This window comes from Chenopodium album, chromosome 5, assembly GCF_948465745.1.
Source record: "Chenopodium album chromosome 5, dcCheAlbu1.1, whole genome shotgun sequence".
NCBI lineage: Eukaryota > Viridiplantae > Streptophyta > Magnoliopsida > Caryophyllales > Amaranthaceae > Chenopodium > Chenopodium album.
In genome coordinates this window covers 7,355,265-7,370,506 of record NC_137838.1, presented here as the reverse complement: position 1 = coordinate 7,370,506, position 15,242 = coordinate 7,355,265, and the positions used below count along the sequence as shown (strand labels likewise).

At 38.3% G+C, this 15,242-nt stretch overlaps 1 protein-coding gene across 1 annotated transcript; it reads right to left on the bottom strand.

Moving 5' to 3' along the window:
- Positions 1-14,349: 14,349 nt before the first annotated feature.
- Positions 14,350-14,904, bottom strand: LOC145632505 (uncharacterized). Its single transcript, XM_081684883.1, has one exon. It carries the CDS (start codon positions 14,902-14,904, stop codon positions 14,350-14,352), a length of 555 nt encoding a protein of 184 aa, XP_081541009.1.
- Positions 14,905-15,242: the final 338 nt, after the last annotated feature.

The window sequence follows — 15,242 nt, the reverse complement described above, 5'->3', positions numbered from 1 at the left end:
CATTCGCTACAATATGCAAGTATGTTTGTGAAATAATTAAGGATGTCGTATCATTTTTACAATCGCCATGGTTTTCCCATATAAAATTGATACGGAAAAAATAATAATACATATCCACAATATTTTTATACATTTATATAATTTTGAGAAATCGTATCATTTACAATCGCCACTAAATCCTAAAAATCGATACGAAAAGCTTTTCCAACACTAGTTATATAACTATTGTTTGACAAAGAATACATAAAATATGTCATAGCTTATTGGTGAAACATTTAATATAAGAGTTTGGAGATTGCATGTTCGAATCTTGTAAAGATCATACACATGTTTTTAAGAGTTTGGATGTAGTTTTTCGTGGCTAAGGCAACAGGGGATATTGTATCGAATGACCATTCGTTGGGAAAGCTTTTTAGTACATATGGAGCAATAGACGCGGGACAATGATTAATCCACATTTGCTCAGTCCCAAAAGGGATAATTCTAGCTAAGTGGTGAGCAACATAATTCCCCTCCCTCTTCACATGTGTCCAGCAAAAAGAAGAAAAATAGTTGAGTGGATAATGTCTTCAAGAACACCATCAAAGTCAGAGAAGAACACAACTGCCTTAGTAAGCCTATTGATGAGGACTTCACAATCAGATTCAAGGACAACTTCCTTGAACCCCTACCTTCTAGCTAGTTTAATTGCCATCACGAGAGCCTTACCTTCCGCTATTTCAGCAGGCCACCAGGCCCTCACTTGTCTGCAAGCTAAAAATAACACCTCCCCTCTGCTATCTCGCGCCACTGCACCCATTCCTACCCAACCCTCCTCTGCCAAGCAAGCATTAGAGTTAATTTTAATAACTCCCAAAGGCGAAGGAAGCCACCTGGTAGGACTCTTCTTTGATCTCACCTGACAATTACCATATATCTTCTTTGTATAGCAATCATACTCCTCAGCCAATCTGACCAGTCTCCAGAAGCACATTATTTGGGGTTATAGTTCCCTCAGATACCTTGTTATTACGTTCTCCCCAAATCATCCACATCAAGAAGGCTGATTTCTGTTTCAATTTACCATCCATGTTCTTCCACCTAGCAATCAAATCACACCAATTCCCACTCCTATCCACCAGCAGATTCCCACAATTGCTGTCCTCCCATAATTCCTGAACTCGGGCACAATCAAGCAGTGCGTGAGCACTCGTTTCTTCCTTTACACCACACCAAGGACACCACACATTATCAAGTAAATGACGATGGTTCAGCAAAGCTTTTGTGGGAAGCGTATTCGTACACAACCTCCATAGAAAGTGTCTAACCTTTGGTGAAACATTCATGCCCCATATTTCCACCCAAGCTTGGTGAAAATCATCAAGATTACAACCTTTCCCCAACATATAAGCTATTTTTGCTGAGTATAAACCGTCCTTAGAAAACGCCCATGTTAGCATATCCTTAGTAACCATAGAGTTAATCGAAATTGCAAGAATACACTTTTGATCACGCTCATTAAAATTACCAGCTATGACATCAGTCTTCCATTCTCTTAATTGCTCATCAATCAAGTCACTCACAGTAGAAAGGCCCGCTACCTCTGAACTTGTAGCAAACCTGCCCTCTGCATCAGCTAGCCAGGGATCCCGCCATATATTCACCTCCTTCCCACTCCCAATTCGCCAAATGGTGCCTTCCTTCACGAGAGCTTTACTACTCCAAATACTCCTCCATGAATAGCTACCCCCATACCCCAAGAAGGCATCGAGGAACGAAGTATTCGGATAATAGTTTGCTTTTAAGACTCTGCTAAGCTCAGAATTATCTTTGTGCACGAGCCTCCAAGCTTGCTTCCTGAGTAATGCATCGTTAAACACCTCCAAATCTTTAAATCCCATACCTCCCAAACATTTCGGAGCACACATAAAATCCCAAGCTTTCCAATGTATCTTTCTTTGAGCATTCCGTTGACCCCAAAAGAATCTAGCCATAACCGATTGAATACTATGAGTAACCGAACTAGGAAATTTATAGATTCCCATTAAATACGTTTGAATGGCTTGTATGACTGATTTAAGCAAAATTTCTTTTCCGGCTCTTGAAAGAAGTTTTTCCTTCCAACCCTGCAACTTCTTCCAAATTCTATCAGTGAGCGCCTCAAAAATGGCTTTTTTCGACCTCCCTATCACCGTGGGAATTCCTAAGTATTTACCATGCCTCTCCACCTGTCTCATGCTCAGAACCCCCATCAAATCCCCTTTTTGCTCGTCGCTAACTCCACTACTAAAGGAAACCTCCAACTTCTCATAATTAATTTTTTTCCTAGATGCTACTTCATACTGGTTGAGTATATCAACTATTACTTCGCATTCTCGTCAGTTCGCTCTAGCAAACAATAAACTGTCATCGGCAAACAAAAGATGGGAAATAACAGGGCCACTCTGTAGGGAATATTTCAAGCATTAAACCCACTAGCTTGAACCCCACTGTGGTCATACACTAAAGTATGGTAGCATCCAAAAGGGAAGAAGATAGAGCAAAAGAGCCGCCAACAAGTTTATAGGAACTTGTAAACCGTTCACGAGGTGAAGGTTACACCACTTAACGATCCAAGAGATCGTCAACTCCATAAGGTCTAGAACCAAATAAGGGTTCGGGGATGAAGGTACAAATCCAACCTAAAAGAGATTGAACCTGCCCTAATAATAGGCCTCTACTTTATTCTGATCGTATTCATGTGCGCTTTTTAATTAACATGCAATCAATACGATTAACCCTAAACCTGTTTATCTATGTTGGTTGAATTTAATGCACAAATAAACTATTATTGGCGATCACTTGAATTATAATCATATTAACCCTAAACAAGATTATTAATTATCTTATTAAGCGTGATTACAAATACCAATTCCGTTTAAACATGCATAAAAGGCGTGATCAAGCAATAAATATAAAATATAAAACAACATAATCATCATAATATTATAATCATAATCAAAATAATAATAATAATAATAATAATAATAATAATAATAATAATAATAATAATAATAATAATAATAATAATAATAATAATAATAATAATAATAATAATATTCATAACAATATCTTCATAAATTATAGCAATTATAATCATAATCATGTTCATGTTAATATTAAAGCATAATAAAAATAGCAAGATCCTAGGCATGATACTAACAAGATTAATAACAAACCCTAGCATGTTACTAAGAAATAAAAATCAAATCTTTAGCCCTAACATGATACTAACATGAATAAATATTAGGAAGAATATAGGAAACATCGTAACAATCATATTTAATATTAAAATTACCCTAGACATGATACTAGGAATATCATAATAACAATATAAACATGATTTCTACATCATAATATCAATAAATCAATTAAAGTACTTACTTTGATGCTTCGTACCTCTTTCTAATAACAAAATACACACGTTAGTAACTTCAAGGAAAATAATAAACAAACAATCAAATTAAATAATTGAAATAGAGATTTGGGACCAAACCCTCAGAAATTAAACCTTTCACGTCTAGGGCGAAGGCAACTTCGAATATGACTAGGTGTTTCTAGATCTTGTGAATGCAGAATTTTGTATGAGAAAAGCAAGTTTAGAAAAAGAGAAAGAGATTAAGAGAGAATTGATGAATTAATGATTGCGAATGAAAACTGATTGTAGATGAGAATTCGTGAGAATTGGTGAATGAAAACGGAGTTTTTTAATACGATATTTATAGAGAAAATCAGCCAAAAAGATAAAATAAACAAAACAGAGTCTGACGCACAGAAAACAGAGTTGGCGCCACCCTTGGCTAACTGGCGCCAGACACCAACACTAGCGCCAGGCGCCAATGGCTAGCGCCAGGCGCCAATGGCTAGCGCCTCGTTCCAGGCGCCAAGGCCTGGGGTTAGGCGCCAAGTTTATTTCCAACGCGTTTTCGAAAAACAGATAAGTTTACCGTACTGGAGGATAAAATCATATAATTTCCTCGAAAATGCTATTTGATTTTGATTAAAACTCTGAAAAGTCAACAAAAGTCAATTTATCAATGCTAATTGAATTAGGAATGAAAAGAACCTTCTAGAAGAATCTAGAAGACTAAAACCATTCCTAATTGCATTAGGAATGATAAATCATATTAGGCCCTCCCCTAGATCATTGGGCCGCATATAAGGCTCGAACCGGGCCCAGTTTGGTAAATTGGCCATAACTTCCTCAATATTCATCGGAATTGGGCTTATAATATATCGTTGGAAAAGTCTTTGCAAGGCCCATCCAACTACACTACTATTGGACCCATATCATGGACAAACCAAACTGGATTGGCTGTTTTCTTAAAATAAGTTTTCAAAAACAGAGAGAAGAGGAAAGAATTAAAACTTTCCGCAACATTAGACTTTCCACACTTTCACTTCATTCGATTATGATTCGACGCGAAAGGTACTCATCACTGGGTTTGGTTTTGGGGAGACACAAATGGGTGTCTACACACTCCTACTCGCCTTAGCACCATGTAACACCTTTTCCTTGACTATGTTATTCAACATATGAGAAAAAGCATCGGCAACTAGAATAAACAGATAAGGAGAAAGGGGATCACCCTGACGGAGCCCCCGGGTTGGGGTCACCGAACCACATACTCTTCCATTAATAATAAAAGAGTATGAAACAGGTATAACACAGTCCATAATCAATTTTACCCACCTACCGTCAAATCCCATAGTGAGTAACAACTTCCTCAGAAAACTCCACTCAACCCGATCATAAGCCTTGCTCATATCAAGTTTAAGGGCCATCGTACCCTTTCTACTCCGACTCCTTTTCTTCATAGTGTGAAAATTTTCAGTAGCAATAAGCGCATTATCCGTAATCAACCGATCCGGAACAAAAGCACTTTGATTTTCTATAACTATACCAGGAAGAATGGACTTTAAACGAAGTACAATAGCCTTTGACACAAGCTTATATAATACATTGCAAAGACTAATGGGCCGGAATTCAGTCATACACGTGGGCTTATCAACTTTCGGAATCAAAGCAACATTAGTTCTATTAACAGAGCCCAGAGAAAAATTACCATGTAATACGCTACTCACAAAATTTGCAACATCGCTCCCAACTATGTGCCAAAATTTCTGGTAAAAGATTGCATGAAGACTGTCAGGTCCCGGAGCCTTACATGGGTGCATTTGGCTCAGAGCCAAGAAGATCTCCTCCTTCGTGTATGGTCTAAGCAACGCTGCATTATCAGTCTCAGAAATGTCTGATTTAACATGGTTAAGTACAACATGCATCCACATTATCCTCCGAAGGGTCAGTGGTAGTGAACAAATTCGAATAGTAGTCACAAACAATTTTTTCAATGCTCTTCTCATCTTTCTGCAAAACCCCATCAGCATCTAAGAGTCCTTCAATCCGATTTTTCTTTTTTCTTTGAGAGGCTTTATAATGAAAGTAACTCGTATTTCGATCTCCATCTCGTACCTCTAACACCCTAGACCTCAAAAACCAATAAGATTCATGTTTCGAGTGAAGGTCGTCTAAAGTAGCTTCGAGGGACACACGTTTCTCACAATTTGCACGTGAGATGGGCTGCTGTTGGAGCTCTTTAAGAGCATTCTCTGCCTTCTCAATCTTGCCCCCAATATCATCAAAATTATTTTTACTCCATTTCATCAACTCACCCCCCATAATGCTCATTTTCATCATGATATCGCTGCACACATTTGAGCTCCAAGCTTCCTTAATCACAGCTTCACAAGAGTTGTCTAAGATCCACACGCGGTCTCAAATTTGAAGCTCTTTTTCGGTATCTTTTGTTGCCTTTCTCTAGGCTTAGTTCGAACCACTATGGGAGTATGGTCCGATCTATGCCTTAGTAAATGCTCGACATAAACATAAGGGAATAAGTCCGGCCAAGAAGGGGAAGCCAAAAATCGATCTAGTCTCTCTCGAACACAAATGTCGACTGAGTTCTAGGGATGGCAATTTAATTCGAGTTCGATCCGAGTCAAATCCGATCCAAGGAAAAAAGTCCGATCCAAGTCCGAAATAATGAAATCCGAGTTCGAATCCGATAAAAAAAAACTCCGAATCCGAATAGGATTCAGATCGGACTCAGACCTTATATAGCATCTGACCAAGTCCGACCCGAGTCTGACCCGCGAGTTTTACATGGAGTATAAATTTATTTTACCCTACTTTTTGTACTCTTTCGCCACTTTTCCTCAGCCATTCAACCTCAAGGCCTCAATTTTTCCTCTCCTCTCTCCTTACTCCTCTCCTTCCTCTCTCCTAACCCCCTTTCTCTCTCCTCAATTTTCTCAGAACTACTCCATTTGTTTGAGAGTTTTTTGTCAACTACTCTAATTATCAATCAATAATGGAAATCTAAACCAAAGTAATAAGAACTCGTGAACAGTCTCTCATAATCTATTATGAAGTAATTTTTGTTTTTTGTATGGTTGTTTGATTTCACACCACTTGTTTCACTTGAAGATGTGAAGGCCGAAGCCAAGAAAAACCTTGAAAGTTCTCTGTTTCCCTAAGTAATTTGGGTAGAATTGAAAGTTCTTGGAGTACGAGTATTTATTTTTGTGTAGATCTGAAATTTATTTAATTTTTTTATAATTGTTCAAGTGATAATCATTATTATTTTTATGTGTAAAAATTAAATTCTAAACTTCTGCAACCCCTCTATTTGTATTTTTTCTAATTCTGATCTAAGAGACGGAAGAAATTTGTAATTCTGATTTAAGAAACGGAAGAAAATAATGTTTGGAAAACGGACATGGATTCGGAGTCGGGAGGTCGAGTCCATCGGATTCGGGTTATATATAAGCGGAGTCGGATCAGGAGTCGGATTCGAACTTTAGGTCCGTTTAGTAAACGGATCGGATTCGGACCCTACACAGTCCGACCCGAGTCCGATCCATAACCATCCCTACTGAGTTCCCTCATTCCCAAGTCCACCATTGCCCTTCGAACCCAAGGTCCCTCAATTCACAAATGTCCACCGTTTCTCTAAATTTCACTACGGTCTCGATTCGATCCCCCCCTCCTTCTCTTCATATGACAATAACTCATTGAAGTCCCCACCAGAAATAATTGGCACATTGATATCCTTACACAAATGTTCTATAAGAGCCCACATAAGAAACTTGTTTCCACTATCCGGCCATCCATAAATCCCTACAAATCTCTAAATCACCCCTCCTTTTTTTCACATCACCACAAATATGATTTTGCGAAAAAGACACAAGAGTAAAATCGGTCACATCTTCATTCAAAAACAAACAAAGTCCCCCCGATTTACCTCGACTAACCACCCCAAAAGCATTAGAGAAACCAATTCTCTCTTTTTTCATCTCCACCGCTTCCTTGCTAATCATAGTTTCCGAGATAAAAACTAGATCAGGGGCAATACGCATACTCCACTTTCGGAGTTTTCAAACTGTCTCAGGGAGGGTTTCCCATCCCTCGACTGTTCAAGCATAAAATCTTCATAATGTTTGACGGGGTTGGTCAGAGCCAACCTCCGTCGAAATTTCAGGTTGAACAACTTTAGAACTGATTAACCTCCTCTTCCCTCCTCCAAGGTCCACCAAATTTGACTCCGAAATCACTTCCCCAGTACCCCTCTTTTTACGAACCTCAAGTAGAACCCCTCTCTCATCATCAACGTCCATACCTCCCTGACAGGGTAAAGTCGTATCCCCTAATCAAAAATAATTCCTAAATCCTCTAACTAAAGTAGATAGGGAAGTAGGGTCGATCTCCACAGGGAAACAAGTCTTTTTACTCCTAATTTATTATTATAATCTAAATTATTTAAGTAACCAATATTTATAATTGAATATGAAACTAAACTACAAAGAATAGGAATAGGGAGAAAACAATATATAAAAGGATCTAGGGCATAGGTTCACCAATAAATAATATTCCAGGGTAAAACATAGTAATCAATCATTGACATGGCATAAATAACATGATTAACAGGCTCTCGCAATTTATTAATCAACATAGATCTAACAGGCTCTCGCAATTTACTAGATCTAAGTTCTTATTGAAAATAGCCTTTAATATCAAATTAACATCTGCTCGATTCATCAATTTAATATTGATATACTTTTACAAGCCGCAATTGTAAAACATTAAAACAATCCAATAAGAAATTATCATGCAATACCAATAATCAATAATAGTCAATCATCAATGCATCAATTAACCAGATTGTAAAGGGCTCTCGCTACGTATTACAATCACACAATTAATTTACCGGTATTAAATCTCATCTCTCGAATCTTGACTTAACCATTTATAAATTAACTTGCCTATTGAAACTAGACCTAAACATTAATTCTCATCTCTCGATTCTTGAATCAATATTGTCAGACTCGTGCATAAAAGATAGGCCTAATCTAGTCACAGAGCATTAAATCAATCAATAGGAAATTAATCTAGCATTGATAATCAACAACAATAATTTACCCCTTCATATTATTTATTAGATCCCCATAAACCCTAGAAATTAAACTACTCACACATATTAAAAATTAAACTAATCAAAGTAATAAAATAAATCATGATGAAAGGAATAAAATAAATAACTAAGATTAAGGGAAGAGAAATCGTTACCGAAATAAATCTGGAATTAATGAAAGAATTAAGAACAAAGGTTTAGAGAGAGTTTAAGAGAGAGAGAATCCTCAGTAGAGAGAGAAAATCTAAGAAAGAAGGTCCTAAAATCGTATTACGGAGGAGTATTTATACTCCGTACAAAAATCCTAAACTAAAGCAAATTAAAACGACGCTAATCGTCTCCTAAAAATACACGCGCCTGATCGGGCGAGGCACCGCCCGATCGGGCGCGCCTTTTTTGTCTCTAATAGCAATCTCGCGCCCGGCCAGGCGCGTCACCGGGCGCCAGCCATAGCTTCTCCCGCCTGGCCGGGCGCGCCTCCGGGCGCCAGCCTCTTTGGCCGGGCGGCTCATTTGGGCCACTATTTAGACTTCGATTGGGCTCCAATTCTTCGGGCCAATCTGGGTTTCCTCTTTGGGTCTTGAATACTCGGTCCAAATGCCCCGGTATCACCTATACCGAGCCCTTAATCACCGGTTCGATGTCTCTAACCGGCCCTGGGCTATTGAATCTGGGCGTGCTTCTCCAATGCTCGTGATTGCTCCAAAATATCTTGGGAAAATACTCCAAAAGCATAAATCCCTGCCAAAGTCAACCAAATCTACGAAAACACTAGAAAACACCAATTAGTAATAAAAGTGGCTCTAAAGAGCCAAAAACACTACTAATTATGACCGAGGGACGGGGGTAAAATACTATATAAAATGGACACATCAAACTCCCCCAAGCCAAACCTTTGCTTGTCCCTAAGCAAAGATATCATCAATGAATCAATAAATATGCTTCACCCCAAAAGTACAAATCAAGCACAAACGATCCAGGGTAAATCAAATAAACATGCCTCAGAGTCAACCAATCAAATCCATCCAATTACCTTTCTTCCCTAACAATTGTCAAACAGAGCAAACCACAAGAGCATATAGAATTCAAGACTAGTGCTCACACACTCAACTCTCATTTATGTGGCGAGTAAAAGATGTACTCGATCGCTCTCCAACCACCCCTTTAATGTGAACAATGCCCTCCCAACTCACACTCTCGTGTGTATAAAACAATGAACGCTCAATCCTACTAGTCGACTCGAAATATGCCAAATCATAACTTGCATTGATAAACAACACTTTCACATTCATACAATTCTATGCACAAAGGTCGGAAGGTCTTTAAAGCTTGTAATGTAAGGCTAGGGTAAAGGGTAAGATAAATTTGGGAATAAGTGAGAGAGAAACTATGCTTAAAGGAGCCATATCCTAATAAAACTCATGATCAAAATAAATAATGATCATACATCTCCTACATAACCAACTCTAACATCAACCAAATAAACTCCAATCATAATAAATAATCCCAACACTTACAATGTCACTCATAAGATATAATAATGGAGTAATAGAGTGAATAAACAAACTTATTTTCCAAACTTGAATTTTTTTTTTCATTGAGGCTCAATTTTTTTCTTTTGATCTACCTCCAACTAGAACATTTGAACAATTTTTTTTTTTTTTTTTATTGAAGTTCACTTATTTTTTCAAAATTTTTTTTCTTTGAACTTATCTTTATTTTTCTCATAATATCATGCTTTATTTTTTCAAGAAAATATAACTCTCATACTCATAAAAAATAAACATGAATAACAACAAAACAACTTCTCAAATCCCACCCAAATTGTGCAAATAATAAGCACACTACAAACTCCCTCACCTCACTCACTAATAGCTCCCCTAAGCCAAGCTTGGGACTAGTAACCAATGGGGCAAAATAGACTTGTAATGTGGCTAATAAACAACAGAAAGGTCAAGGTAACAACATGGGTAGCAAGAAGGGAACAAATGTATCTACAATGTGAGGCTACCTAAAAGAACAAATGCCTTCGTCCTCCACAATGTGCATAATAATGAATCATATAAACATTACTTATAGTTGCAAACCAATACTCAAAAATTCATTGACATACCAGGAACTATGGAACTATCACACATTCCTTACCAAATCAACTAGTCAAGCACTATATTCACAAGTAGTTGGACAAAATTGACGCATGTTAAGGTTTCAAGGCAATCAAACATCAAATCATGATCAACTAATCCACAATGCCTATCATCAAATACCAAGAATCAAAACAAATTTTCTCAAGTATGGGGCACAGGGAAGCATAATTTATAATTCATTGGAACGTATTTTTGGATTTTTTTATTTTTCAATTTTTTTTGTATTTTTATATATAAAGAAAGCAATAAAACTAACCTAATAAAACACACCAAAAATAAAAGAAAAGAGAAAAGGAAAAATACCAAACCAAAATCTCCCCCAAGCCAGAATCAGACAATGTCCTCATTGGCTCGGAAACTAGCCCAGCATAGCTAGTCCCCATCATCCTCGTCCATCGAGCCGAAGCCCGCACCTCCACTGCCACCTGCACCACCTGCACCAGAAGAGCTACCACCAAAATAATCAGCGTGAAAACTCCCCCCCGCCGGTCCCCCGAAAGGAATGTCCTGCCCGTACCCGAAAAAGGAAGAATAGTCAGAGTAAATACCACGGGCAGTGGGATCCCTATCGTATCCCTGGGGTGGAGGCTAAAACCAGTCAGGGTGAATAGCGTCGTCGGGAATGTTGCCCCGACGAGCATAATCATCATACATAGGGTAGAGAGCTCTACCCTGGTTCCTCTCTAGGTACCCTAACCTCTGGTCAATAGAGCCTACCATCCTCCTAAGGTCAGTATGCGAATGCTCGATACGTCCTAGGGCCTGACCTATACTCTGGAGATCCCAAACTGGGTCAGAGTCAACATGAGGGACGGAATGGGACATACGAGGTGGAGAGAAAGCCACCTCGGGCTGAGGCTGGGGTGGTGGAATTGGTGGTGGTGGTGCCTGCCCCCTAGCGTTCGCAACTAAAGCATCATAGGTGTAAGAAAGTTGCCTCGGGGGAAAGGCGGTCAAGTCTGGACTGGGAAGGGGAAAAATGGGCAAAGGTTGCTCGTTCCCAGTCCGAATACACCAAAAGGGTGTCTGCTCGCTATCCGGTCTAACCCACCCCACATCCTCAAAATACCTAGCAGTCATGTAGGTATCTGGTCCACAGTTGGTCAGCTGGTGGGGTCCGTCTACTACAAAACCGGCCTTTTTCACCGCTATTCGAGTGATAAGGCCACCTAAACGGATAGGGGACTTGGAAGTGGTGAACTATAAACCTGCCTATGTTTAATTTCCCGAACCCGTATACATAGTGTCCTATGATAGCTGGTTCGTTGGTTTGAGCGTTATGAGGCTCGGCCCTACCTATGAAAACACTGGAAAACACCAATTAGTAATAAAAGTGGCTCTAAAGAGCCAAAAACACTACTAATTATGACCGAGGGACGGGGGTAAAATACTATATAAAATGGACACATCACTCCCCTAGTCAGCTGCCTTTCCCTTCTTTTCCATGACCCCTTCTGTTTTACAGTATTCACAACATAAGGTACTGTCACATTGCTCTCTACATCAAATTTGCCCCTATTATTCCCTTCCTGCTCAGAATCAAAATTCACCACCTTATCAAGAGTGCCCATAGATTGCACCTAAGTGGTTACAACTTCTGCATTAACTACCTGCACCCTCTCTTCGTCCTTGAACACCACCATTTGCCTCTCCTTTAGACTGATCGGCTTTGGAGTGACACCATCAGAAACCTCCTCCCCCCTTTTCGTCACAAACAACAGCTTGCGGGCAGCAGCAATCGGAGCGACTTCCTCTGTTTCTTTGGCAAAACCTCTCCGTGGAGAGGCCTTCAAGAACATGCCCCAGCCCAATTTATTGCTCTTTCCTTCCTCGGGGATGGCCACACAAAAATTCTCAGAGTGACCCATGATTCCACACGCCACTACTACAAAATTTTGAAAAGAGACCCCAAATAATAGACCCGTCATCTCGATAATAGGTCTGTTGATGTAAGGGATCTAATATTAGGAATAACGGGTCACTTTAGTTGGGAAAAAAATAGTGCAAGAAAGAAGAGACCCGTTGTCAAATCTAACGGGTCTTTAAAATTTATTAGGGCCTACTATTTTATGGTTGTAAAAAACAAAAGGGAGATAGCAGACCCGTTATTGGATTGAACGGGTATTTTACCTTTACCTTCTTTTGCAAATTTATCAATTCGAGTAGCCTTCATATACTCCACAAATGTACAAAGTTACAGACCACTAACTCCACTCCACTCCACAAATGTACAATAACGTCTCCCCACTCTCCCTCTAAATCATCTTATTCTTCGTTACTAATTTAACTTAAAATAGTTTCAATCTTCTTCATCATTGTTGCCGACTTCATCCTACAAGTGGTTTAGATCTCATTCAAGCATGTCACCACTAATTCAAGCGGCGACCAACCACACAATAACAACTACTACTTTTTGTATCTACTCTATGATATTTGAAGGTAATTTTTATTTCCAATTGCTACTTTTTGTAGATGATTTTGGTTTAAAGAGATCTAATGTTTGATGATTTTTGCTTAAAGAATTCGTATTTTTAATTCGTGGGTTTTTTTCACTTCCGAAGTATAATTTCTCTAATACCCTATTCTATGTAATTTTACTAATACATTATTCTATGCTTTAATTTCTCTCTCTTGCCATCTTGGGAATTTGGAATTTTTTTAATTGAATTTTTTTGGTTGAATTATTTGATACATCAAAATTAATTAAGATGGGCATAAGTGAGAATGGGGCTCATCAATTTGATATAGTGAAGTGATTATGAATTTTAAGTTGCATTTATTTGCTTAGTTATATTCATTATTGAGTGATTCTATTTAGTTTACGATGTACACACCTTGGAAAAATGTTTTCTGATATGAATTTGGTATACATGTATTGTAAAAATAAGCTGCATTTGTTTCATTGTATGCATGTACTAACTATAAAATGAACTTGCATTGCAGATTTAATGATGACTTTTGATTTATTGAGGTTTAAGGAATGAGGATTACAAGTCGGCATATGAAACTCCACCAACAAGTTTAGTGCATGCTTGTTAATTTTGATTAAAGATAGTTTAACCTTGTAGATGTCAGTTTCACTTAGTCTATTGTTGTAATTTCCAATTAATTTGTTTAGTAAAAAAAATTCAATTAGTTTGTAATTGAAATTTTAATTAGTTGATGATTCGTTATATAAATTATTTATTTATTTATGAAATTTTACATTGGTTGATTTAATTTTATTAACATTTCTGCCAATTCTAATTTAGCCTAAAATTTCAAATTTGAAATAACAAAAAAAAAGCGCTCCAAACCAATTTTAAATTTAAAAAATCAAATATGTAAGAGACCCCTTATCTTTAATATGGGGTCTGTTATATTTTATAAGCAGACCACATTTCTCCAGTGACGGGTCTCTTTCATTTAACAAACAGACCCTATTTCTCTAGTGACGGGTCTCTTTTATTATTTAGTTTTAAGTGACTTTGTCAACATAACAAACCTCATCTCTAAAATAACGGGTCTTTTCTTTTTTTTTTTTCAAACAGACCAGCTCATTTAGACGGGTCTCTTTATCAAACAGACCCCTGAGATAGAAACCCGTTCAAGAGTGGTCTCTAAGGTAAATTTGGGACGGGTCTCTTGCTCATTTTTGTAGTAGTGCGCGAAACAGAAATAGGGGAGTCTTTCATACTTAAACTCTACTTTGACCTTGTTACCACTCTTGTCTTTCATCCATTGATAGCGTCTAAGGGGTTTTCGCACATGATCATTATACGAACTCTCCTATAGCGATTAAGTCCCAAAAAATCATCCTCCAATTCCAACATCTCTCCCAAATTAGCAGTTTGGATTTTTAGGTCATCATTCATTCGGCAATTAAAAGGTAGATTGCACACCCTAATCCAGAATGGTAAGTGCGTGAGGGTAACACCCTCAGGCTGTTCATCTCCAGATACCTCTTGCAGCATTAGTAAATTGTTCTCCCAACACCAAGGTCTACCTTTCAACACTTTCTCTCTATCTTTCCAGTGAAAAAATTGAAACGCATATAGATTATGTCCAATTACTCTAATCACAAGGTTATGCAATGGCGCCCATACCTTTGTCATCGTTCGTTTAAAATCCTCCACATTATAGGGTCTATGTGTGAGAAGCTTTCCAACCAGAAATAAAGCAAGATTGTTCGGAGTTTCTGATTTTTCTTCACCTCCTAAGTCCACAAGATCATTCTCCTTATCCTCAAGGCAGAGGGATGAGCACTTGGTTGCGAGTTCACCAGCCATGGTCGAGGAAAACGTCAAAGACGGAGATACGACTTTTCTTTCGCCGAAGGAGAGAACCCTATATTTCGAGGGAGTTTTGACTCCAGTGATACAACAAATAATTGTGTTTATATATACCTATGTACAGTGCACTCACTCAATCACACGCAAGACGCAACTCCACTCCCTCTGTCTCAGTGCTCTCATACTAACTCCATTTCTGTCAATCCATTCCCTTCACCACCGTCTGCATTCCCTCCACCACCGTCTCCACCACTGTAGACACCCAAATGTGTCTCCCAAAACCAAACCCAGTGATGAGTACCTTTCACGTTGAATCATAATCGAATAAAGCGAAA

Excerpts from the sequence above, each read along its gene's own strand:
- LOC145632505 (XM_081684883.1), bottom strand. The coding sequence starts at position 14,904 with ATGGCTGGTGAACTCGCAACCAAGTGCTCATCCCTCTGCCTTGAGGAT.